The sequence below is a fragment of the Pteronotus mesoamericanus genome, unplaced genomic scaffold (assembly GCF_021234165.1).
Source record: "Pteronotus mesoamericanus isolate MK-2021 breed Mesoamerican mustached bat unplaced genomic scaffold, CSHL_Meso_final contig_56, whole genome shotgun sequence".
NCBI classification, from domain to species: Eukaryota; Metazoa; Chordata; class Mammalia; order Chiroptera; family Mormoopidae; genus Pteronotus; species Pteronotus mesoamericanus.
Window position 1 is genome coordinate 11896637 of NW_026555201.1, and position 27779 is coordinate 11924415.

Sequence of the window (27779 nt, forward strand, 5' to 3'; positions counted from 1 at the left end):
AAAACTCTAAATCTAGAGCTAAGACACCTATAGTACCTAAAGCTTCTCATTTAAGCAAGCGATGCCTTGGATAGAAAACCTATTTTCCTCTTTTAGGATATTAGGAAATACTGCATTCCTCTTCTATGGTATTGAGTTAAAAACTTTGATTTTTAAAGCTTATTTATTCCCCCAAAATAGTTGATTTACAGAATAAAGTCATTATGGGGAATAAAACAACTCACTCATCCACACACATAAAAAATGAAAAAAAAGACAAAAACCCTAAGCCACATTAAAAAGCAAATTCTTCTCCATAGTTGGAAATGAAGTTGTTGATTCAGTAGAAAGCCGAACCTGGGCTGGAGAGTAACAATTTAAGGCAAGGAGAACTTGCAGTTCTTGCTTGAGTTCCCATTGCAGTGGAAATTAAGAACAATTTTAAATCTGTAAGATGATTCCAAAGTCCCTTTTCACAGGAACCTTAGGTAATTAGCTTTTTATAAAGAGAGAATCATCTGCTTTGAATTTGCCTTTCTCTGCCTTTGCTCACACACACCTTCAAGTGCAGATGGGAATAAGTAGTTAGATGACATCAAGGTTTCCGAACCTTGAGAAAAGCAGAGGAAGAAAGGGTATAGGCGATTGATTGATTGATAGTTCTAAAGCGGACTCTAAGCAAAAAATCCTTTGGGTATGCCTCATCTCTACCCCACATACCTATCCAAGTTTTCTCTAGGCTTTTCAGAACCATCTATTTTTGCTCTCCCTTTGGACCATGGTCCTCAAGGACTGGTGTTTATTTATTTTTAGTCAAAATCCTCTGCCTGTACCTTCAGTATCCTACATCCTACTGCTATATTTGAATGAGTTTTCACAGATAGTGCCTGGAGAGAGTGCTTTAACTGATACAGGAGGTTTCACTCTTAGGAAGGATATTTGGGGTGAGCTGTCAGGCTACTAAGACAAGTACTTTGTGCCCCTTTTTTCATACCTACCAGAGTACTAGCCTTGAACCATGAGAGAATTGATAACCTTATTCTATAAAGGGCCAGATAACACGTGACTTAACCTTCCATTTAGCGAAATAACATTAGACTGACTCAACTCCCATTGCAACACGAAAGTAGACATTGACACTGTGTAAACAAATGATTGTGGGGTTATGGCAATAAAACCTTCCTTACAAAAACTGCTGGTATGACAGATTTGGCTCAGGGGCCCTAGAACTACAGCGTTCATGTTTTTAATTGTTGTTCTTTATTATTGAATCCTTCAGTAAAAATCAAAGCCTGCGCCTGAGAATGCAAAGTGAGGCATCTTACGATGAGGCGATTGATGTGCACTTGCTGGGGTAGGAGTCCTAACGCTGCTGCCACTCCCTGGCGGAATATTCGAAGCAAGGTTTCATTCAGCTTGTTGACGTCCATTTGCAGTGTCTGGAAAATAAAGAAAAACAGAAATCCAAATTACAGTTAAGTATCTGGGTATTAAGTGCCTGACTGATGACTGACCATAACGATTTCTGTGACTTTGGTAAATTTTAACACTCATGGTGCTTGGTTGCATTTTTAATGGAGATAATGTTATAGGGTTATGTTATGTGAAATTTTGAATGGTGTTAGTTAAAAAGATGGTACATTGTATAATAATGCAATTTGTCTAATTGTAATCAATAAGGTATATGAGTGATCAATTTACAAAGAATTTCACTGAAATGTGCATTGGTTTACTTAGCTTTATTTCAAGTCCAGATGACAGAGTGGAATATGTGGCCAAGTGTATTTCCATAGTCCAAGCTGAAGGACAGCTCTAATTTGTGTTCACACAGAGTCACAGACAGGAAGATGCTGTGTAAGTTCCACAACACCAGACTCGGCAGTTTCTCTATATAGTGATCCTATGCCAATGCAAGGTAAAGGATGAGGTGCAGTAATGTATTTTCAAGCTCTGGTAAAGAAACCAATGGTACTGATATTTTGGTCTAAGGTAAACAATTCTTATTCAATTGTTTGGGCAAACAGCTTAATTTCAAGTTGTTTTGGAAAAAAACTATACATTTTAAAATTCCTAAAATGTAAATAAAATTATGAAATTAATCATACAGCTTTAATTTAAGTCATGGGTGTCATTACTACATTTAAATCAGAAACTAGTTAATTATCTATTTTCAAAAATGCATCATAGTCATTTAAGATATTGTGCAAGATGGGGAAAACAAATCCTTACACATTTCAAACATATACATATTTGATAATATTTTATTTTTATCCTCTTCCCCCATTTCTTCCATCCTCTATGCCCCACCTCTGCCAACTGCCAATCTGTTCACTGTATCTATCTATGAGCTTGGTTTTCTTCTTTTTTAGGCTTCACATAAAAGTTCATTTGGTATTTGTCTTTCTCTGACTTATTTCACCTAACATACTGAATGCCCTTGAAGTCCATCCACATTGGTGCAAATGTTATTTCATCTTTTTTTGTGGCTGAATATTATTCCATTGTGTGTGAATGTGTATCACATTTTCTTTATTCATCCGTTAATGGGCACTTAGGTTGTTTCCATATCTTGGTTATTGTAAGTAATGCTGCAGTGGACTTGGGGGTGCATACACCTTTTCAAGTTAGTTTTTTCATTTTCTTTAGATAAATATCTAGAGGTAGAATTACTGGATCATATGATAGTACTATTTTTAACTTTTTTGTGGAAGCTCCATACTGTTTTCCATAGCAGTTGCACCAATTTTTTGTACTTTTCTGCCAACAGCACTCAAGGGTTCCCTCTTCTCCACATCTTCGCTTTGTCTTTTTGATGATAGCTATTCTGACAAGTGTGAGATGATAGCCTATTGTGGTTTTGATTTGCATTCCCTGATAATTAATAATGTTGAGGATCTTTTCATATACCTGTTGGCCATCTTTGGAAAAATGCCTATTCCTATCTTCTACCCATTTTTAAATTGGATTTTTTGTTACTGAGTTGTATGAGTTCTTTGTATTTTGTATATTAACCTCTTATCAAATATATGATTTACAAATATTTTCTCCCATTCAGTAGGTTGCCTTTTTATTTTGTTAATGATTTACTTTGCTGTGCAGACGCTTTTTATTTCAATGTAGTCCCACTTGTTTATTTTTGGTTTTGTTTTGCTTTAACTTCTGGTGTAAAGTTTAAAAAATCATCACCAAGGCCTATGTCATGGAGTTTACTGTATATGCTTTCTTCTAAGAGTTTTATACTTTCAGGTCTTACGTTCTAGTCTTTAATCCATTTGCAGTTAATTTTTGCATATGGTGTAAGATAGTGCTTCAGTTAATTTTTTTGTGTGTGGTGGTCTAGTTTTCCCAATGCTATTGAGGAGGCTGTCCTTTACCCATTACATATCCTTGGCTCCTTTGCCATAAATTATCTGTGGGTATATTTCTGGGTTCTCTATTCGGTTCCATTGACCTATGTCTGTTTTTATGCCAATACCATGCTGTTTTAAATACTATAGCTTTGTAATAGGATTTGAAATCAAGGAATGAGATACCTCTAGCTTTGTCCTTTTTTTTTTTTTTTTAAATTAAATCAACAATTGCTTCAGCTATTTGGTATCTTTCGTGATTCCATGTAATTTTTTGGATTGTTTGTTCAATTTCTATGAAAAAATGTCATTGGAATTTTTATAAAGATTGCATTAAATCTGTAGATTCAGTTAGTATGGGCATTTTAACAATATTCATTTTTCCAATTCAGGAGCACAAAATATCTTTCCTTTTTTTTTTTGTATGTGTTTTAAATTTCTTTAATTACTATCTTGTAGTTTTCAGTACACAGGTATTTTATCTTTTGGTTAAATTTATCCCTGAGTATTCTATTCTTTTTGATGAAACTGTAAATGGGATTGTTTTCTTATTTTCACTTTCCAATAGTTCATAAATTAGTGTATAGAAATACAACAATTTACTTGTATTGATTTTGTATCCTGCAACATTACTGAATTAATTTATTAGTTTTAACAGTTTTTTGATGGAGTCTTTATATATATATATGTGTGTATATATATATATATATATATATAATCATGTCATCTGCATATAGTGACAGTTTTATGTCCTTTCCAATTTAGATGCCTTGTATTTCTTTTTCTTGCTTAATTGATCTGGCTACAACTTCCATTACCATGTTGAATAAAAGTGGTGAGAGTGAGCATCCTTACCTTGTTGCTGATCTTAGAAGAGCTTTCAGCTTTTCACCATTGAATATAATGTTAGCTGTGGACCTTTATAATGCTGACATATGTTCCTTCTATACCCTCCTTGTTGAGTATTTATCATAAATGAATGTTGAATTTTGTCAAATGTTTTTCTACATTTATTGATATGATCATATAATTTTTATCCTTAATTTTGTTGATGTGATATATGATATTGATTTGCAGATGTTGAACTATCTTTGCAACTCTGTAATAAATCCCACTTGATCATGGTAAAACACCCTTTTGATGCATTTTTAAATTCAGTTTGCTAATATTTTGTTGAGGATTTTTGCATCTGTGTTCATCAGGGATATTGACCTGTAATTTTCCTATCTTGTGACATCCTTGTCTGGTTTTGGTATTAGGGTAATTCTGGCCTTGTAAAATGAGTTTAGAAGAGTTTCCTAGTCTTCAATTTCTTGGAAGAGCTTGAAAAGAATTGGTATTAACTCTTTTTTTTTTTTTTAAGTGTTTGGTAGAATTCACCAGTGAAACCATCTGGTCCTGGACTTTGTTAGGAGGGTTTTGATTATTGATTCGATCTCCTTACTATTAGTCAGACTGGTCAAGTTTTCTGCTTCTTCATAATTCTGTCTTGGTAAATTGTATGTCTAGGAATTTATCCATTTCTTATAGGCTGTCCAATTTGTTGATGTATAATTGTTCATAGTAGGCTCTTATGATCCTTTGTATTTTGTGGTATTAGTTGTAATAGCTTTTCATTCATTTTTAAATTTTTAATAATGCATTTATAAATCTTTATGCATTTCTTATATTTTTATAATGTTTAATTCATAAACTGGACCATAGTAGGTTATTGATAACTGTTATATGGCTGCAGATAGCCTATTCTATAAAATGAGGCACACTTCTATGAATATACTCCTCTGATAAAGAGGCTGGCTCACAAGTGTAAACTACTCTAGTATAAGAACTCTTATAGGGCCTTCTCCCAGTTTGATCTAAAAGGAGAATGGTAATGTCTCAAGATTTCATAGTCTTGTTAGGTAGTAATGCATACTCTATCCATAAAGGTGGTACAAAATAAATGACTGGAAACTGGACCAAATGCTCAATGCTACAGGAATCAGAGGGACCTGGGGAAGTCTAGTGGTTACCAGTAAAAATGGTGCACCCAGCTGAATCTCCAGAGCACCTTTAGATCTTCGATCTTTTAATGCCTTCGTAGGTGAAGGGGTCCCAGGGCTTGATCATGTTAGAGAGCTGGAACTGTACTCCTTGAAAAAAAATCTAAGATCCAGAAAAGGTCACAACCATTCAAAAACTATACCTAATAGCTGAAATATAAGGTACAACTTGCTTCTGGGGAGAGGGCAAAAGACTTATGTTGTGATTAGGTAGAAAAGCTACTTCAACACAATCAATAATCCTTTTTTTATAAATTAAATAAAACTAATGGAAACAATTATTTGCTATATTATTCTCTGTAGTTGTATACTTTTCTATAGTCTAAAAATGTTCCCAATATTTAACAAAAAATTTTAATACAGAAAATAAGATGAGCTCAACCCTGAAGGATAGGTAGGATTTGAAAATGCAGTGATGAGAAAAACATTATACTTTCAAGCATGCTTTATGTATCCACCTGGAAAACCCAAGAAATTAGAAAAACTCAGTTCACCTGGTGGCTCTGAGAAACAAAAGCTCCTTTTACCCAACAGTTGACTTTCAGCTCTGTGAGGCTGTGGAAACTGCCAATAGATAGGAGACATCGTATTGGAGATTGTGTACTCCATAGATAAGAGACACTGTATTGGAGATTGTGTACTCCCCTCCCTTTGCAAGGCAAAGGTGGTTTCCCAGCTCCCACAAACCCTGATGAGGAACCATTGACTTCTGGCTCCCCAGCAGGGTTTGTCAGGCAGGATGAGCAGGCAGGCTCATCCCCTAGGGCAAAATTTGGAGCCAATGGTTTAAGCTGAGAACTGAGAGTCGAGGGGGTTGTGTATACACTTGAGAACTCAATTCTCAGGGCCATGATTATCTTGAGGCTTGTAACTGTGGAAACAGTATTCAAGTCCAAGTTCCGCAGAGTGAATGATAAATGAAATGGGAACTCGTGATTAAAAATTACAGAAAAAAGGCAACTCTCCAAAAGGGTAGAGCTGTGCATTTGAAACACAAATTTAAACTACCTAACTCAAGGGAATGAGTTGAAGTAATTAGCTTCAAACTGCAATCATCTGGTTCATGCATCAAAACATTTGAATAATTTGCCCCAGTTGTCTGCTTGCCTGTGAAAAGCTGGACTGACTCCACAGTGCATGCATGTATTTCTGATTATTTCCCATAAAATGGTGATGATGAAATATAGTACAAACAGAAAAATATATATTTGAGGGCCTAATAAGAGCCAGACATTATACATGAGTGCAATTAAGAAAATGAGAGAAAATGAGAATTGTATTTCAGAGAAAATAAAAGCGTAGGATTTGCTGTAGTTAGAGGATATACGCTTTTGGGTGGAAGCTAGAACTGGGCGGCTTCTCCTCATCCTATTAAGTGAAGTTGTAACAACTGGGATAGAACATAAATTTCCATGGCAATAACAACAGTGTTACAACTTTAAACTTTCCAAACAACAGTGAAAGATATATTTTTGTCTGAATGTTCAATCCATTTGGCTGTTTCTATCATATAACGCACATATGATTGAAGTTTTTAATTTCAAATATATTAAAATGCTCTTTCTCAATGCAAATGCTAAGCCACTTAACAGTGGTAAATAATGTAAATAGTTACTACCCAAGAACAACTGGGTATTTTTACTGCTTAAACATACAAAAAATAAACAACATGAAAAATTTAAAGATTTAAAACTCCACCTGTATTTAAATTTATAGGGCCTCTGCCTTGTTAAGGAGTTCTGGCGTTGGTTCCTTTTACCTGTGGCCTAGGTCCTCTCCCTCACGACCGCTCCCCGTGACACAGGAAATACCCCCTGGGAATGAGACTTTCTTTGGTCATCAGACTGTCCACTAATGTAGTTGAAGGCCTATTATGAGTGTTAGATATAGAAATCAGTCTGATGAAACTGATTAAAATGTAGCACTTGAATTTAGGTACCAGCATTGTGTTTAAATTCTAAATATGTGATTAGCTTTTCTTTTTTTTTTTTTTAAAGGATGGCTAAATTAGTTTTTGTTAGGAGAGGGGCAGGTTTCTAAATATTAGCCTCCTCTTGATGTTATTAGGCAGCCTGGACTGTCATCTGGTCATCTCCAGTAAGAGTCAGGCTACATCCGGGGGCCTTGTGAGGGGGAAGAATGGCCATCTGGCTTCCTAAAGGGATGACCTCACGGTCCCTGAGAGAAGGCCCGTCTCAATTCCCAACAGACACAAAAGAACTCAGCTTCCTTCATGACCAATGCCTGTCAGGAGGAATCTACTCACCTCTCTAACTAAGGTGTCCTCTTTGCTACGTAGAATCTCTAATTCCATTCTTGGTAAGGAGCCTCCCCTTTTTGGCCAGTAGTTAGACTGGCAAGTGAGTTCCAGGAGTGAAAACAAAAGTTCCTCTGTTTAATGTCTTTGAACCCTGTAGAAACCCCTGACCTATGGGAGGCATTTATACCATCACTCAGTCTCTTATAATTCTCCACATTGTCCTCTGCTATTACTTACAAACTAATGATTTTTATTTCCATATTTCACACCCTCACCTTTTTCATAGTCTTACACCTGCTTCCCTCTACCTTAATGTTCTGCTTATACTGAAAACTCAGTATTACCCAAACTGAACTTAGGTTTTCCCTCTCCTCATCTGCAAATTTACTTCTAATTTCTGTATTTTATATTGAAGAAAAAAGTACCATATTTGGACATCATATTGATTTGACTCTCTTTTCCTTATGCTTCACCCCTTCATCATGACATCCAGTTAATTATCAAGTTCTGCCTATTTTGCTTTCTAAATATCTCTTGAATGTTGAATCCATCTTTTCTTTATATTTACACCACCTTAGTTCAGGCCACGATCATGTTTATCTGGACTATGGTCTCTAACCCATTCCCCAAAGGGACATCGTTGTGATCTGTATAAGACGCTACCCCACTATTCTGCTTCAAATACTCGGAGGAAATCTCATTTTCTAATGAAAGGTTCTAACTTCTTAATTCCTTCCAGCCTTACCTCCCAGACCCTTCCACCACGCACACCATACTGCAGCTGTACCTATGGTGCACTGCACATGCCATACCCTTTGCGCATATTGTCTGCATCTGTAGACTACTGGCTGGAAGGAGAATTTTCATTTTGGAAGCCCAGCTCAAAGCCTTCCATAAGCTCTCCTCCCCTTCTTGTAGTGCATCTTTCAGCTCTCCAGAGCTACTCTGAGTTAAACTATAGTTCATTTTTGTTTAAATTTTTGTAATAAAAACTTCATACCTCAAAAAATTTAAGGTACAGAAAGATATATAATAAAAAGTGAAAGTATACTTGTCCTCTCCTAACCCTTCATTTCAGAAATAACACAGCTATTTCTTGTGTATCTTTCCAAATTATGTATATATTATACACAAATAATAGGTACATATTATATATCATGTATATTACTATTAAATAGAGTAGGATTAAACCAAACATTTTACTTTTTCCTCTTATTAATATACCTGGGGTATATTCTATATTTATAGTATATACTATTGTCAAGTATCATGCATTGATTCTTATCTAATAATAATTCCTTACTCTTAACAAGTTACAAATTAGCTTATACAAGTTAGCTTATACAAATTAGCTAACATATACAAGTTAGCTTATCCCATTCACTTTTATTACTTTAATTGATATAAATGTGTTGTATTACTTTCTTTGTGTTACCTTTTTTTGTTTATTTGTGCTTTTACTTCTGCAGTTTTCTGTGTTTTGCAATATGGCCTTTTGTTCTTGTTCTACATTTTATCTTCCGATGTCTATGTTTAAAATATTAAATATTATATGGTAACATATAAACCTTTATTTCTTAATTTATAAACTTTAGAAAGTATTTATTAACTTCCTGCTGTGAAAATGAGAAAATATACATCTCTTCCCACCAACTCTCATCATCACAACTCAGTTAAAAAAATTTTTTTTTCTTTTATTGATTATAGAGAGAGGGGAAAGGAGAGAGTAAGAAGAGGGGGAGAGGAACATCGATAGGTTGCCTCTTGTATATACTCCAACTGGGGATCCAACCCACAACCCAGGCATTGACGCTGACTGAAAATTGAACCGGAGATCTTTCAGTTTGCAGGACGACACCCAACCAACTGAGCCACACCTGTCAGGGCACCACCCAGTTTTAATAACTATACTGTTATTTTATGTTGTTATGTTTTATGATATTTACATTATATTCTGTGTAATAGAGATCACTCACCAAATTATTTTTTCCTCCTAGAAACTCATCCTGTTTATGTCCAGGTGGAGCTATGTAATATTTCTCAGCAGTAAACAAGTGGAAGTAAAATGAAATTTCAGTCAAGGCAGTTAAGAAGGTGCCTTGTCTACTTTCTCTTTCTCTCTTCCCTCTGCCAACAAGCTGGTTGGTTCCAGGGTGACCCTAAGACTCTATTGAAAATGACAGAGCTACACGATGGAAGATGCCTGGGACCGTGAATCAATCCATAAAGCAGAAGCCCTGCTCAATACCCCTCTTTAAACAGTGACATGAATTGAACATAAATTTTTATCGCATTAAGTCGCTATGATATTGGGATTGTGTTAGCATCATTTATACTGATGAATGTATTCTGTAAACTATAACTTCTAAAGTACGATAGTGTTAGTTATGTGTTCAAATGGGTTCAGTGCTCATGACGAGTCTTTTTTTTTGAAGGATATCACCATTCCTGAATTTTTTATTTTGACATATCTACTATTCAGCTGGATTTCATGATTAAATACTTTTTTCCAAGTAGGGCTCATGAGTGCTATATTTCCTGAGGCATTGTATGTTTGAAAATGTATTTATGGTGCCTTTGACAATAAATAATATCTTAGCTGGATATTAAATTCTTGATTCAATTTTTATTTTTTATTTTTTTGCCTTTGAATTCTGCTGCTATTATTTTGATGCCTTCTGGCATTGAGAGTTGCTATGAAAAATACCCCGGCCTGAGGCTAGTTTGTCTTGATGACAACTTGTTTTTTATTTGCCTGTAGTCTCATTGAAATCTTTATCTTTAAACTTCACCAGGATATTTCTTTGGGTTAATAGTTCCCGCAACATGGTATACCCTTGAAGTTTACAAATTCCAGACTCTTTATTTCAGAAATATTTTCTTCCATTTTACATTTGATTTTTTTCTAAATATTTTTGGTTCACCTTCAATGACACCAATTATGCAATTGTATATCTCTTGCCTTTCTTTCTAAACACTTTATTTCATGTACTTATTTTCTCTTACCATTTGTATATCTCTACTGAATTGAAATTTTCTATGGTCTGCTCCATGTCCTTATATATTTTCAGCAGAATCTGTCTTATGTCTTTAGATTCTAACGTGGTTTTGATTTCTGTAGTGTACATTTTATTATTATTTTCATTTATCTCTGAATTCTGCCACCTTATTCTTTGTGATGAGCTAGACAAGCTATGTTCCTTATTAAATATATCAGACAAGAAATGACATAAAAGTTTTGTTTATAGTTCCTTAGTGTTTGTATTAATGTATAAATCTTTTATTTTATTTTATTTTTATTTTTTACAATTAGTTCAGCTTTTCTTGCTCTCTTAAAGTCCTCCAATAACTTTCTATCTCATTTAGTCAAACTCAATTTCATGGGCCTAGAAGGCCCTCCTTTATCTGGATCCTGACCCTCACCTAATATCCTGCCCTCAGGCTGCCCTTCCTCCAGTTCCTCACACAAGCCGCGCTCAGTTTTACCTCACGGCCTCGGCATTCACCTGCCGCCACCTGGAGACTTGTTCGACATTCCTGCACGGTGGCTCCTTCTGGTCTTTCAGCTCTCCGTTAAATGCCACTTCCGCAGGGAGGCCTTCCCAGCGTGGCTGTTCCCTGTCACATCACCTTGCTTTATTTTCCTCATAACATTTCTTACTAGATAACAGTTTCTTATTTATTTGTTTGCTGTATATCCCCTTTTATTAAAATGTGGGCCCCCTGGTAGGGGACCTTGTTGGTCTGGTTCTCTGCTGTATCCCCAGGCCCTGGGACAGTGCCTGGCACACAGTAGGTATTTAATAAATCTTTGTGAAATGAAGGAATATATAAATCAGCATAATCAGCACTGTATAGTTGCTAAGTGGGAGAATACGACTTTCATGTCGGGCATAGAAAAGCTGGGCTCTGTGCCCGAGGTGTTTATTAAGTGGTTTCCTGAAAGGCCGAACCATTCAAAAACACACTAGAATTTTGGTGAAAACAATGTTTTGAGGTATTTTAAAAACACTTGCCATACCATTTTAATGGGATTTTCATATCCTTGCTCGGTTGTAGGTATGGCCTGCTAAATCAATTCATCAACCAGCCAATTAAAACAATTCATAAGGGGGCTGACTGAATATTGGTAGTGATTAAGAAAAGGTATCTAAATTTATTGTTTAGAAAGGTAAGACCTTGTGGACAAGGTAGACAGGTATTCAGGAACTTCTTGAATTATGAGCTCACATATTTAAAAGATTTGCCTACTCTGTTTTCTAATTGCTAGGGAGACTGAACACAAGATAAAATAATTGTGTTTGTGTGTTTGGAAGTTGCAAGTAGGTGAGCAAATAAATAAGAAAACTTTGCCACACTATAATATAACAGTTAAGAGCATGGGTTAGGGAGTAAGAAAGACTTGGATTTAGTCTTGGTCTGAGTAGACTTAGTTAAATGATTAACTCTCTCTGAGCCTCAGTTTCCTCATTTGTCAAATGGGGATGATAAGTGCATCTCTCTAACAGGGCTTCTGAAAATCACATGAGTCATTAGACAGATGAGTAACACAGCTAAAACAGGGAGATAAAAAGTGCTCCATAAACTTTGCTTATAAATATGGATTTACTATAAATTATTGGTAAAACAATTAATTAAATAACCTGCTTCTTTGTAAATTCAGTATCAAGGGCAACTGAGTAACAACTTGGTTGATTAAATGAAGGCCCTTTACGTACTTGCTGGAATAGTGATAATATCGAGGCACTAAGGAGTGGCCTCATTGAATTTCCAGTGTTCATATTTACTGGTTGTTAATACCCATCAAGGAGTTTTAGCCAAAAGTCAATCAGGAAATCTAGGTCAGTGAAAAAAGCAACAATTAAAACAATTTGATTTTGCTGCAGCGATATAATTTTTGGAGAGAATATATATCTGAGGTTTAAGGTGAAAATGGCACATTTTAGGTATGTCCTTTGATTTCAGAATCTCTGCTTCCATTTACTCCCTTCCTTGCCCTTTCAAATCAAATTCCAAATTCTACATAAGACTCTGTAAATATTGAATTAAATTCATATTCATCATCCTTTTCTTCTTTTCTCTTTACTACTACAAATTAATATTAATGTTGAAACAGTTAAATTTAGTGAGTTAGATTAGATCCTACTCATTTAAAGAGCTTATTATAACCTAGTTTTCTTCATTTCATTAATTTTTCATCTCTATTTTAATGTTACCTCTTAATTAGTGTTCCCTTTCATATCCCCTAGTAACATTTTTTTTGTAAAACATCTTTTGCCTTTAAAGACTGCTAATTTTTGCAATTAAACAGAATTCTTATACTTTGTTTTGAAAACTTTAAATTCTACATAATTTGGACCAAGCCCCCATCCTTAGGATCTATTTAAAAAAATTATGAAATGGTGAAGGTCTTGACTTTTCTAAGTACAAATTCACTGGAAGAGATAAAGCTTCCATAAATTATAAAAATAACACTTTATATACTTTTATGATACTACCATGCTTATCTTTGTGATCATGTCCATTTATACTTACAAAAACATTTTTATAAAACTTACAAACATATCTATGAATAAAATAGAAGGAAGTAGAGGTTTAATACAAAGTTCTTCAGAGACAGGAGAAAAAAAAATCACAATTTAACCACAAATAGATATTATCCTGGGTACAGTAAACAAATATAATAGCAAGTTACTTGCTTTTCACAGAGTTTTCAAGTCTCCTTATTATATGTTCAAGTCAATAGAAATTTCCACATTCATCTTCCCTGATTATGTGTTCTACCTTGTACTGAATGTTATTTCTTCTCTGTTGTTCTTATTCCTGTGTTTTCTCTCAGTCTCCCTTCAATTGTCACCTCCCTCCCCTTCCTCCAGTATTTCTCATGCTGGAGGCAGAACGCAGCAGCCAAAAATCTGAGTCAAAAATGGCTGGAATTGGGGCCAGGCAGAAACCCTGTGTGGACAAAAGCCCAAGGCTCAGGCGAGTGCTGCCTGGAAAACGAGGTCAGACAAATTCAGGTTTCTCCATCCGGCCTGATCAAGATAACAGAACGCTAATCATCCCAGCCGAGACCACTCCATTCATCTTGCCTTTCTGAAAGGACAGAGCAGACATCTGACCACCTACCTATTCAGTAAGAATTGAGACCAAACTAACCACTAAGTGGCATGTAGGGGTCCTTGGAAATGAGGTCCAAGGGTAAAGTCACAACGCTTCAACTCCTGGGCACTTTGCTGTCTAGTCAGAAACTGATATTGTATCTCAATCCATCAATACGTAAATACCACTTTAAAAAATGAAGAAATTAATAATCCTTTCAGGCACCTGGGTGCTCCCTTTTATCAATCAACAGGAATATGCTCTTTGGGGAATTTCCACTCTCTCCATGCACGTGCTGGAGCTGTGAGGTGGCAGAGGCCACACAAGCTCCGAAGCAGTCTGATCACAAGGGTGGTTTGGAGTCTAACACTCCATGGAAGGGCGTCATAAATTTAGTTTATTTCAATTTTCTCCATGAAGTAGTTTATGTTTCACTTCAATGACTGTAATAGGATTCTGGTTTTCACTCTTCTGGTGAACTACCCAATTCTCTAAGTAACATGATAAAATATAATGAGTTGTTCAGCATGTGTTTTTGAGAGGAAAATAAAAACTCTATGATTTAGCGTCCTTTCAACTTCTATTCCTGGGAATTTTGACTTTTCTAACATAGTGGGAATTAACAATTTTCTGCCTAACTAAAAATGTATAAAGACAGAATGTGCAATAAGTTTTAGTAATGTTCTTGGGGTTTTATTCATCTGCAGAAGGAGCAAAATAATAAGCATATAATTTTCCACAATGTGTTATTTTAGTGATCAGTGCCCCGAGAACCATTTCATTTTAGAAAAGAAAGGTTCTGAGTGATGTTTTCTGAAGCACAACTTTAATGCACAGCATGACTGTGCCAGTTTCATCCTGTTATTACTTCTCGACCCTCCTCGTATACCCTTGTTTTTCTTTCAGCATGATTGGGGCCCTGGTATTAGGGTTGCTATATCTCTGACCTAATCATTAAATTGTTAGATACAAGGACATGGATTGATGAGAAAAACAAAAGAGATTACATATAGCTTATTCTTCCTTGTTACAGCTAAATATAGAAATTGCTAATTTCATATAACACAATCCAACATCAATTATCAATGCTGGCAATTTAAACAGATATATTTAAGACTGTGGAAGCTGCAGGGAAAGTCATTTTGGTGTATGAAATTGAAGCCACATCTTTCTGAAGACTCTTCCTATTAAAAAAGATTTACCCACTGGACAGTAAAAGAAAATCGCTGAAAACTTTCATTTCTCTTTATTCTAAAATTTTGCTGTTAAACCCTAGAATCCTGCTATGAAATTACTGCCAACGTATCATTTGGCATTATTATTTGCTCATGTTTCACACTAGAAATATGCTAAAAAATCTGACAGCCTTATATTTTGTGGCAAATAGAGATCGACTTCTTGGATCAAATGATATATTTGGGCCATCTTGATTACTGTTTTCTTCAATATTGAATCAGATAGGAAGTTAATCCAATTTTATTATTAAGATGGATGAAAACACCAGATGCACTATTTTTGACATTGTTTTTCATTATCACAGACCACAGATAAAAATCAGAATATTTTTAACTCTATACCAACATCAGAACTACTATGTGATTTTTAACATACACACTAACTTCTTATTTTTAATCTTATGTGCCCAGGACTTCACACAATGCCTAGAACACAGATGGAAACCAATGTATTTTTGAAATAAACTTAAGGGAACTAAACATTTTGTGAGGGTTTTCACCTGAGGACAGCACTTTCTGTACAGATTATCTAATGAATTCACACATAATTCTTAAGAGAGCCATTCATTCTTATGAGGACAGCAAGCTTGAACAGTAAGGTTCTGGTTTACTGCTAGAAAACAATGAAGCTGAAGTCCCTGGTTGAGAATTAGTTCAGGGATGTCTCACGTCACCACCTTTTGTTATTGGGCCCCCACATCCGATTACAATGGAAGACACTGACTGGCCCTTTAATGAAGTCTGCATGCAAAGGCAGGGTCCCCAAGATACTGTTATCATAAAAATGTCCAGAGTTAGTGACTTAGCCCACTGTAACCTATTCTTTTCTTTCCTACTTACAGGAAATACAAGCGGTCATCTTTTCCCCGTTGTCAGTGTGGGAAGTAGACCAAACAAAACAAAGAAGATAACCGCTCCACCAGATATCTTTTATAAAAATTCTCAGTTTTGTCCAAGTGGATGTATTTGTAATTCCCTTCTCTTTAGGATGCATACAAATATTACGAGAAACTTCTTAGGATCATGGTAGGCTCTTTACTGTTTAGAAATTTTGAATTAATTGCAAAGCGTTTTCTCTTAATTTTAAACTCTGAGGTTAAAGATATTTCCCCAGATAGCACAAAGATTCCCTGTTGACTTACATATACACGCACATGAACGGATACATACTTAAGTGTCCTCCAGACTTTGCACTGTTAATGTCATAGAAAATTCTCTCTTACCTGTTTGGAAATTGACTAGATGTTGTAATGAGTTCGGCTTCCATTTGTACTCTTCTTTGTGTTATTTCCTCACCATAGCAAGCTGGGTTAATCATAAAGCTTTCTAAGCTCAGCGCTGAAATGAAGCCTCATGTAGTCACCTGGGGGTAACTGCCTGGTACTATTTCTAGAGACATTGCTGATCCCAGGTCTACTGGAGCAGCCTGTGCTTTCCCAAGAGATAGCCCAGGTGCTTGCTGTTTCGACAGTTTACTAGAATTGAAAATCATGGAGAATTTTTTTTTTCATGGTAATTAGCAAAACCGTAAGAGTAAACTACGTGGGCTATAAACAAGGAATTTCATGAAAGATTTCTTTTTCTTTCTGCCTTTAAAAAATGGTATGTTCACAAGGTATTTTTATGATAAGTATAAAGTTCTTCTAAAAGTTCCACTATTCCCTCCAAAATGTTCCTACTCTGTGCCAGGGACTTAACAGATCTTTCAACCCTCACCACGATTTAGAAAGCAGGGATTATGATTCATCTGTTTATTGACAGGAAATTAAAATCTTGTAAGCAAAGCCCAAGTAAGGAATCTGGGATTCAAATACAAGTTGGTCTGATTCCACAATTGATCATTTTCCTCTGTCTACAGCACATGCACACTATAACACTGCAACAAAAAGGGATTTCAGATAAAATTGTTGTAATTACTATTAGTAGTAAAATGTTAGGTCTAAAAGAATGTCAAGGAATGAGGACAATTAAACATGGATATCTGTCTTTAAGGAGCTAACAGCCTGTTAGAATAAGGGTAGCTGAAATACTTCAGGGATTCCAAAACTACGACCTTGGTATATGTCATAACGAGCAAGACTGCAATATAACTTAGTCATTTACACACTACTGGTGGCCTGGTAAATTGATTTTTTAAAGCAATGAGACACTGTCAAGAGTCTTAAAAAGTTCATGATCTTTAACCCAGTAATTCCCCACCCAAAAATTTATCTTAAGGAAACAATATCAATGAATTAAAAAGAAAAATGGACACAAAAATTTTCCTTGCAACATTACAATAAAACATCAGAAGCAGCTTACATGAACATCAGTGTAAAAAGGTAAGTAAATTATGGGACATCAAGGGGAGGTGACTTGTCTAACTCTCCCTTTCCTGCATTATAAGTTCACCTTCTCTGTTGGGTCTTTCTAATCTCTCTTCAAGTGTGCTGTAATATTTCTCATATTAAAATAAAATCCAAACAAACCAGAAGACTTCTTTATATAGAGATCATATTTTTTCATTAATTTCCTTTCAAACAATGGTCTCAAAAAAGTTGTCCATATTCACTGTTTCTAACTCATCTGCTCCACCTCCCATTCTCCCTGTATTGGCTTCTGTTATACTAAGCCGATACTGCTACATCCAATGGCCTATCCTGTCTTCACCTTGCTTGACCTATGAGCAGCCTTTGACACAGATGATTCCTTCTTTCTCCCTGGTTGTCTTTCTGACCAGGCTTGCAGGATGCTACTCTTTTATAGTTTTACTTTTCACTCATGGGTCACTCCTGTTCAAGGCTCCTGTGCTTATTTATCTTTAACTTTTGACCTTTCTACATTGGGGGACCCTATCCTCAACTCTGTCTCTTCTTTTTTCTGAACTACAATCTCAAACGAATCAGGATCTCACTCTCAGAACTCAAAACTTGTGTATCCAGTTGCATATTTGACATACCCACTTAGATGTCTAACTTGGTCTTGTCTACACACGTCTTGATTCGACCCTACCCATTTCCACCTCATAACTTCAATATTTTGTGTGCTCGGGATAAAAAACCAGGAGTCATTTTTGCCTCCTTCCTTTCTCTCATGTCCATAATTGGTAAATCCTTTGAAGACCACTTCTCACCACCTCCATCATTACCACCCTAACTCCCATCAGCCTTCGCTGGGGCTATGAGAGAAAGCTTCAAGATGGCAGGGATATTGACAATTTTGTTTATTGATGATACACAGAGTCTAAGACAATGCCTGGCTTGTGGAAAAAGTTGAATAAATAAAGCAAGTATATAATTTAATAGTAGGTAAAATAAACATAATGATTTCACTATATGTGGAATCTAATGAACAAACTGAACTAACAAGAAAAATAGAGACAGATTCATAGATAAAGAGCAGGAGGGCAGCTATGGCAGGGGGTTAGGGAGTGGAGGGATAGAGCAAAAAGGAAAAAAGACTAATGGACATGAACAGCAGTGGGGTGAATGCAGGGGGAGAGGGGTATGGGGCACTAAATGGTAATAGAAAAATACAATAAAAAATGTAGCTGGGAAAAAAGCTGTATACTTGACATACATTATGCAAAGTACTTATACTTTATAACAGATTTCACATATTTATGTTTACAGATCTTCACATCTTTACAGATCTTCACATATTTATGTTTAGTCACATAAATATGTGAAGATCTGTAAAGTAATGCAAAGACATTAAAGTAATTGTGAGTAATGGTTTTTGGATAAAATGCTATAGATCATTAAAATATAAGATCACTGTGTATATCAGGGAAATGATACCAGTTGACAGTTACAGAGCATGCAGTTGCTATTCTTGAGAAATGACTAGTTTCAACCACATATCTCAGAGGGGAAGTAACCACAATGATTTCAGAGTTAGTACCACTCATGTACACTTGAACATTATCTCCCATTCAGTACAGTTACCAGTTAAGTGCAACAATTCAGAGACAGATAGTCTGGGTCGGAAGAATAGCTCTTCTACTTAATAGCTAGATGACTTTGGGCTAGTTACTTAACCTCCATCAAGGTCACTATTTTTTTTTTTTATGGTTTAAGAGCAGTTGTAAGATCACCGAAAAATTGACTAGAAGCTATAGAGCTTTCCCATATGCCTCTTGCCCCCACACATGCATCCCCTCCCCCATTATCAATACCCTCTACCAGAGTGGTATATTTATTATAATTGATGAATCTACATTGACACATTATAATCGTTTAAAGTCAATAGTTTACATTAAGCTTCACTCTTGGGGTTGTACATCCTATGGGTTTGGAAAGATGCATAATAATATATATCTACCATTATCGTATTATAGAATATTTTCACTTCTCTAAAGATCATATGTACTCCATGTATTCATTGTTCTCTTCTCCCCGAACCCCTGGCAATCACTGATCTTTTTCCTTTCTCCAAAGTCTGCCCTCTTTAGAGTGTCATATAGTTGGAATCACAATGTATATAGCTTTTTCAGATTTGTTTTTTTCACTTAGTAATATGAATTTAAGTTTCTTCCCTGGCTTTTCATGGCTTGATAGCTCATTTCTTTTTAGCATTAAATAACATTCCATTGTCTGGATAAACAAAAATTTATTTAGGCATTCACCTATTAAAGGATACCTTGATTACTTCCAAGTTTTGGCAATGATAAATGATGCTGCTATAAACACCCATGTGGAGGTTTGTGTTCAAGGCTGGTATTTTTGTACCTACCTTGGAAGGTTGTTGAGGGGATTAATTGAGATAAAGCTTCTAAGATGTTTAGCCTGTTGTCTGGAACTTAGTGTACATTCAGTAAATGCTACCATTCATTACTTTGTCATTATGAAGTTGGGCTGATATTTTTGCTTCTATTTCACAGATAAGGAAACTAAAATTCAAAATGACAACAAATAAGTGTTGGAACCAGGGCTCCTAACCAGGCCTTCTTACTATGAATTTAAGTGTTCTATTTTGTCAGGTGGCTGTTCTACTGGAGGCAAGCAAAGGCTAGGCTTTGGCCTTTATATACAATTTCTATATAATTAAGGCTATATAATTTCTCTTTGTATACAGTTTTCTTAGCTTTAAATGGATAGAATTGAATTCCACAATCTTAATTAAGGTCAATTGTGATGGTTAATTTTATTTGCCAATTTGATTAGGCCACGAGTGCCCAGATATTTAGTTGAATATTATCCCGGGAGTGTTTGTGTGGGTGTTTCTGGGTGAGATTAACATTTGAACTGACTGACTGCGTAAAGCAGATTGCCCTACTTAATGTGGATGGGCCTCATCTAATCCACTGAAGGTCTGAATAGAATGGAATAAGAGAGAATTAGCTCTTTCTGTTGATCTGTTCTTATACTGAGACCTTGGTTGCCTCCAGCTTTAGGACTTAAACTTGAACTATAATTTACAACATTGGCTCTCCTGGTTCTCAGGTCTTCAGACTTATACTGGACCCATTGGTTCTTCTGGGTCTCTAGCTTGCTGGCTACAGATCTTGAAACTTCTTAGCCTCCATAACTGTGAGTCACTCCCTTTTAATAAATTATCTCTCTCTCTGTCTTTCTCTATCTCTATTGATTCTTTCTCTCTGGAGAACCCAAACTAATGCAACCATCTAATAATACTTACAATATCTGATAACAAACAAGTTTTTCAAATATATTACAATTGAAGTCTTCCTTTTCCCATACTCTCTTTGTATTTGTAGAAAGTTTTGGCTCCCATCCTTTAGATATGAGGGTAGAAACAGATGGTGTGGGGGTGTAGCAGAGTAGATTGTGGTTACTAAATTGAGAGAGTATCTTTCGGAAACATGTAAGAGTCAGTGTATCTTTTGTCCACACTGCTGAACAGAATACGTGTACAACTGAAATAATTATCATCCTCTACTTTAGCTCCTTTATCTATTAGTAAAGAAAAAATATTAGATTATGTAGCGTTCTCATTAAAATGAATAATAGTACTAAAGGAATCATTAAATTACTCATATAAGCAACACCAGCTTAAAACAGCTGTCTTTGCAAACAATTTGTTAAATTAATATAACTTAATAAAGAGTAATACTTTCATGAATGTCATTTCATGACTCACAAAAGACTGTTTCATTTATTCCATTTAGGCAATGATGAGCAAATTATATTGAAAAGAGTCGTGTAGAAGTCATATTTTGTGAGCTTTTAACTGATGTACAGTTATGAAAATTAGGTATATGATATAACAGTTAAAAGGCAATGATGGGACAGTGATTTGTAATTACTTCCAATTAGTGTTATACTTTTTGCAAATATCAGTTAGTTAATAATTTAGAAACAAGGCATGCTAAAGTAATGGGATCTTACAGTTTATGTTTTTCTATCTCTTTCAATGTAAGCATGCGTTTACAAAACTCAGAGCAAGGTAGTTCCCCATGTAAGGTTACACAGACACTGGGAAACTGAGGTTTAGACCTAGGCTTTCAGATTGCCATGCCAGGAATCCTTTCTCTTTGATTGCACGACTTATAATTAGTGTCTATATTTTGAGATACAATATTTCAATATATGATTCTGTGAGAACATAATTTAGTAACTGCTTTCAGCACTAAATAAAATTTCTTCCAATATGGTGTTCTGGAAATTTCTTAATTTAGAAAAGTTAGGCCTGAAATGGCAATATGAATTAACTTTGGGTCTACATATGCCAGAATGACCTACTTCAACTCATAAGAATGAACGAGTGTTTGGGTGAACTATTATGTGCATTTGGCTTAGATTATATTCCTTCAGAGAGTAAAAGCCTAATTTAGTAAGGCTAAACTATTACTTTTGTTTTCAAAACCAAAATTTAAACATAATATCCTTTTTTGCAAAAGTAGGTTTTGACTGAGGTCATGTTGCTTGCCCATGAAGCACTTGCTGCTGGCCTGTGTGCCAAAGAGAATGGTTGTGTTAACTGCTGTTTCATCCTCAGAATTCCTGCAGCACCTCCTTCTGGCTAACAGAGTCCAATCGCTGACCCTGGGCATGGAGAGTTAACCCCTTCAGGTCACAAAGATAAGAACTACAGGGCAACAACTGCAAGAAGCAGCCTTGCAGGATGCCACGTCAATACCAACTTCAAATTTCAGAGTTTGATACCAAATCTAAATGGAAATACCAAGAAGTAGTAAATTGAAGTAAACAGAGGCCAACAGGTACTCCACAAATACGTGAGGTTTGAAGCTCATTGTAAGAAGATAACTGGGGAGATTTCACTGGGCCACTGCATTGGAACTTTCTGTACAGATCCTGTGGATCCAATGTGGGAATTCTGGAGTGATGCTAAAAAGACAGTAAGGTCCATGGAGAAACAAGTGAAATCATGCGTAAGTAAAATAAGGAAAAGTTAGTGTCTGAGCAAGAAGCATTTTTCTATTATTCCCTATCACCTATCAGAAGACAGAACAGTTTCCTCTTTCTGTGTGCAATTAAGTCATTTCTGCATATTCAATACAGAAATTTTATAGCATTGACAATCATTCCAGAGAACTATTTGTCACCCCTCTTCCTGACTGCTGCTATACTGTGCATGTGTGCACACACATTTACATGCGTGCCAAAGACTTGGGGTAAGAGGCAGGTAGGGTGCAAAATATAAGAAGGCACTCATTGGGGATTGAGTTATGGTCAAGTATTTGGCATTTTTGATTAGAAATGGGATTAGAAATGAGATTAGAATCAGATAGTCTATGTGCATGCCTCTGAGAGTTCCATTTGGTGCCTTCCATGTCTGTCTGCCTCGCTCTAGGTTTGGCTGTGTGTGTGTGTGTGTGTGTGTGTGTGCCCACCCGTGCACATGACTATGGGTCTTTTGTTTCTTGTTATGCTCTTTATAGGTAGGCTGCTTAGGTATATTTGTTTTAGCATTTGAATATCTCTGATGTTAGCCACTTACGTAAAAAGTAAACTTACCCACACTTCAGAGCAATACTTGTATGAATATCCACACATAGGAAGTTAACAACAGAAATAGGATTGGAATCAGTTTGCCTCTTGGTTCCCTGCTTCCACAACGCCGCCCGCTGCCTGCACATCCACAGAAGACTGCTGACAGCTGTGATGAATGTGTGAACATGCTGGGAGCCACAGGCCATTGCACTTACGTTTGCAAAAACTGAAGTTTCAAGATGATTGCTTTTCCAAAAAGAAAGCTCTCATTTTTTTTTTTTTTGGCCATTGTGAACATTTCAAAAAATAGTATAAAGCAAAAAAATAAAGATCATTCATATATTCACTAAAAGGCAACAAGTAATATTTTATGTACATCTCTCCAGGCTTATTTTCTAGCATATAAACAAGATATTATTTATTCTTTTTATTATTATTTTTTAAAAGAAATAGCTTTACGCTCTCTATAATGTTATCCTTTTATTCTCACTTAATGTATGCCACTTTCTCAGTTAAAATATGGGTTTATTGTATCATTATATAAATATTTTAAAATTCATTTAATCCTTATCAGTGGACATCTATTTGTTGTTTATTTTGTCCTATAACAGTATATGTGTCACTTTCTTAGAATTCATAGGATTGGAATTATTGGGTCAAAATCCACGATTTTTTGATGAACTTGGTAATTTTGCCCAACTGCCCTCCAGGGAGGTTGTAAGATGGGCATTTCCCCAGCAGTTTGTGTGGAGCTGGCTGCATGTTCACAGGACTAATGCATTTCTATTTGAGATAAGCCCATTCTTTATAAATTTCTTCTGCTGCTCTGTGTCATTGCTTGCTTTTATTTCTAGAGCCATGAAACACATTGAAATCAGCTAATTTAAACTTTCATTTATTTTCCCAATGTTTATTGTGCCCATAGGAAGTTGTAAATATGATAGAAGAAAACATGAATGAGAGAGTCTTTGCTCTCAAAATTTATGTAAATTTGACAAACAATATCAAATAATCTGAGACACTGGCTTTAATCCCCACAACAACCAAAGAGGGTGATAGCTTTGTTGTTCCCATTGCATGGATGAGGAAACTGAGGTGTGTTGCTTCAACACTCTGGAAACTGTACTGTCAACCACTATGGTACAATGTCTTAACGATATACATAAATAGCTCTAAAATTAGAAAAATTATGTGGTAAGATTGTGTCTGTAGGTCCTGACCAGAAATAGAAGGAGAAATGTAATTATACCGAAGCAAAAAATTCTTTACCTGGTAAGAGATAGACCTTGAAGTGCTGATGTGGTCTCTCTCCTGGCCAAGTGGTAGGCACTGAACCTGCAGTATGGCCTCCTCAGATCTGGTAGGTTCCTTTCCCCAACAGGCCTGAATTGGCCAATGAATTACGAACATGACTTCATGAGGGACAAAGGAGACACTGGGGAGCTACGTCCACTCACTTGTCTCCAAATCCTGTGTATGCTCCTAGCACTGCTTGACTGCCTGTTTAGGAGCCATGTGAGAAGAAAGCAACCTTGAACTGAGGTTGGACATTGGTTTTTCCAGACTGAATCTAGACTAGCAGCTTTGATTTGTCTCAGTTCACCCTTCTCGAGAAAGTATTATTATTATTATTATGATTTGTCTCAGTTCACCCTTCCCGAGAAAGTATTATGCTTAAAATATGATAATACATAGTTCAAAAAAGGGTTAAGGTGCTCAGAGATGATTCTGCTACATCTCCTGTTGGAAAGAGACTTGATGGGAAGAACTTCCTTTTGGAAAGGGATGGGGAGAACACTTCGGTAGAGACCATAGCAGGTGGCATTATATAGATATAGAAAGAGGGTGTTGTGCATCTGGGTGTGTGTAGGGGGGTTGATAAGAACTCCATTTTGGCTAAAGCTATTGACACATGTATAGGGTATAGTGATAGGAAAGAACAAACAAGCAATGCAGACTAGGTGTAATTAGCAAGAGCCTCAATTCTCAGGCTATGGAGTTTGATTATGATTTTGTAAGTTCTGGGAAACCACTGAAAGTTAAAGTATTTACTATAGCAATAAGAGTCCTGTATAAATGAATCTCAAAATTTCTTTGTTAAGTTCTCAGCACACAGCTTCCCTACCAGCACATTTATACACTCTCTTAGATCTAGACATACCATACTGCTATTTGCTCGTTCTCCAACATGCCGTGTCATTTTATACCCTCTTGCTTTTCCTTTGCTTGTTATGTTCTGAATTGTTCCATAGCCCCTAACTCCTTTATTAAACCTTATTCATCCTTAAAGTCCCAGCCTAAGTGCTGCTTCCATGAAATCTTTATCAGAAATTGCTCTTTTCCTCCCCTACAGCCGATTTGTTTCTGCCTTTCTCAATTGGTCTGTGTGGAGATATTATTGGGAAACTGATTCAACAGCAATTCCCAAGTCTCTTTTGTTCTCCCTTGCCACCTCCAGGGGTTGCAAAAACTAAGTATTCATTTTTGCAGCCTTTCCTTACAGGTAAATGTGGTCACAATGACACAATTCTAACATGTATGCAGGACATGTACAGGAAGCTTACGCTTCCTTATAGAAGAGACAAGCACCAGAGAGTCTCTGCCTCTTTCTCATTTCTGCTTTGAACACTGATATAATGGTCAGAGATGTGGCAGCTACCTTGTAACCATGAGGTGGGAGGTAGAAGGTGCAAGGCTAGAAGGCACATGCCAAGGACGGCAAAACCAGGGAATGGAACACTGCTGAGATACTGCATCTGACTAAGACTGCTCACATGTAGATTTCTTACATGTGAGTAATTAAAATTATTTATTGCATGAGCCTCTGTTAATTGAATTTTTTTCTTGCTGCTTCAAGCATTCACAATGGATACAATCTACTTGCTCATCTTTACCACTATATTATAAATTTTGGGTTCAACATATTTTGAATTCTTTGATGAAAAGTTTCAAAAATATTCATCTTTGTATTTACTTTTTTAATTGCTTGAACTCTCAGTAAATGCAGAATTGACTGAATATGGTGTCATCTATCAATGTAATCAACTAAGAGTGAGAGGGAGAAGCTAAACATACTGACTAAATAAACACTATTCAATATTGTATTTTCTTTAAAGGTATTTTTTGAAACCCATTTTTAGGTTTTAACATTTTTCCCTATTGATATATTATCTAACATGGACAAAGCTGAACATAATGTTAGTGAGCCAATTATTGGATTATTCAGATGAACTTTGGACTAGAAGGTGATAGTAATTTGTTTTTGTAAGATATCACGCAAGGAGAAGATAAACGGCTAGCAGCAGTCATGTAAACACAGCTGGACTTTTCCACTGATATTATCATGTGTCACTATCACACCTTGTTTGGACTGTTCCCCTATAAATACATCCAGGTAAGCATCTGCTACCCTGAAGGTATTTTAAGTAGTTCTGTCTCAATAAAAACTTCATCTAAGATTAAAAAAATAATTGCTATGGTTGAACAGGAGGATTCAAAGCACATACAGTCCCTGGATTTTATTTTGTAGAAGTCAGTTATCAAATGTCAGTTATCAAGTGGTGAAATTGTCCAATATATTTTCTAACTTTGAGTAGTAACATTAAAAATACCTAGACTTAAAGAATGTAGACATAACATTGTTATTTCCACTGAGGTTTTTCCCCTTATTTTCTAAGTATGTGTTAAAATCAGCGGTAAAAGGTCATAATGCATTAACCTCTTTTAGGATAGCCATCTAATTTTTTAAAAATATATAATCTTCATTATATTTTTCCATTACCATTTAGTCTCCTTATAGTCTCCTCCTCCCCACAGCAACCATCGCACTGTTGTCCTTGTCCATGAGTCCTTTTTCCTTTTTGCTCAGTCCCTCCATTCCCTCATCTACCCCCCTCATTAACTGTTATCTGCTCTCCATCTATGAGTCTGTTTCTGCTTTTCTTGTTAGCTCAGTCCCTTAGATTCCACATATGAGTGAAATCATATGATATTTGTCTGACTCGCTTATTTCACTTAGCATAATGTTCTCTTGGTCCATCTGTACTATTGCAAAGGGTTAATTTTCTTCTTCTTCTTCTTTTTTAATGGCCAAGTAGAATTCCATTGTATAAATGTCTCATTGTTGCTTTATCCACTCATCTCCTGATGGACACTTGGGCTGCTTCCATATCTTGGAGATTGTAAATAACATTGCAATTAACATAGGGGTGCTTATATTCTTTCGAATTAGTGTTTTGAGTTCCTTTGGATATATTCCCAGAAGTGGGATCGCTGGGTCAAAAGGCAGATCTATTTTTAATTTTTTGAGTTATCTTCATACTGCTTTCCACAGTGGCTGCACCAATCTGCATTCCCACCAATAGGGCAAAAGGGTTCCCTTTTCTCCACGTCCTTACCTGCACTTGTTTGTTGATTTATTGATGATGGCCATTATGACAGGTATGAGATGGTATCTCAGTGTGCTTTTAATTAGCATTTCTTTGATGATTAGTGATATTGAATATCTTTTCATATGTCTACTGGCCACCTATATGTCCTCTTTGGACTCTTCAGGTCGTTTGCCCATTTTTTAATTGGGTTGTTTGCTTTTTTGGTGTTGAATTTTGTAAGTACTTTATAAATTTTGGATATTAACCCCTTATCAGATGTATCAGCAAATATGTTCTCCCAAGAATGACCATCTAATTCTTTAACAATTACTTAAGTTTTAAAGGACCACTTTCTTGAATATTAAATTAATGCAAAAATGCTCTTTTATATAAGTATGAAATCTATACCAAAAACTAATGTTGCCTGAAAATGCTTACTGAGAAAACATTTCTCTGATAAATATGTTTGGAATTTAAGTAGTTTCTCACATAGAACTAGGCAGTGATGAGGAGACACACATCTAGCATTTTGAATGACAATGAGAATCT

General features: G+C 35.8%; 1 protein-coding gene across 2 annotated transcripts in view; it reads right to left on the bottom strand.

Moving 5' to 3' along the window:
• PTPRR (protein tyrosine phosphatase receptor type R) overlaps positions 1-27779 on the bottom strand; it is a 232362-nt gene that overhangs the window by 99795 nt on the left and 104788 nt on the right. Inside the window, exons 1-2 of one of the 2 annotated variants that reach the window (XM_054580108.1) lie at positions 16189-16296; positions 1305-1418 (exon numbers count right to left, since the gene is read on the bottom strand). In XM_054580108.1, the coding sequence (XP_054436083.1) occupies positions 1305-1409 (105 nt within the window). In that variant the 5' untranslated portion in view covers positions 1410-1418; positions 16189-16296. Of the gene's footprint in view, positions 1-1304; positions 1419-16188; positions 16297-27779 lie in introns of those variants that run through there. The other variant, XM_054580107.1, reaches the window with a different exon arrangement.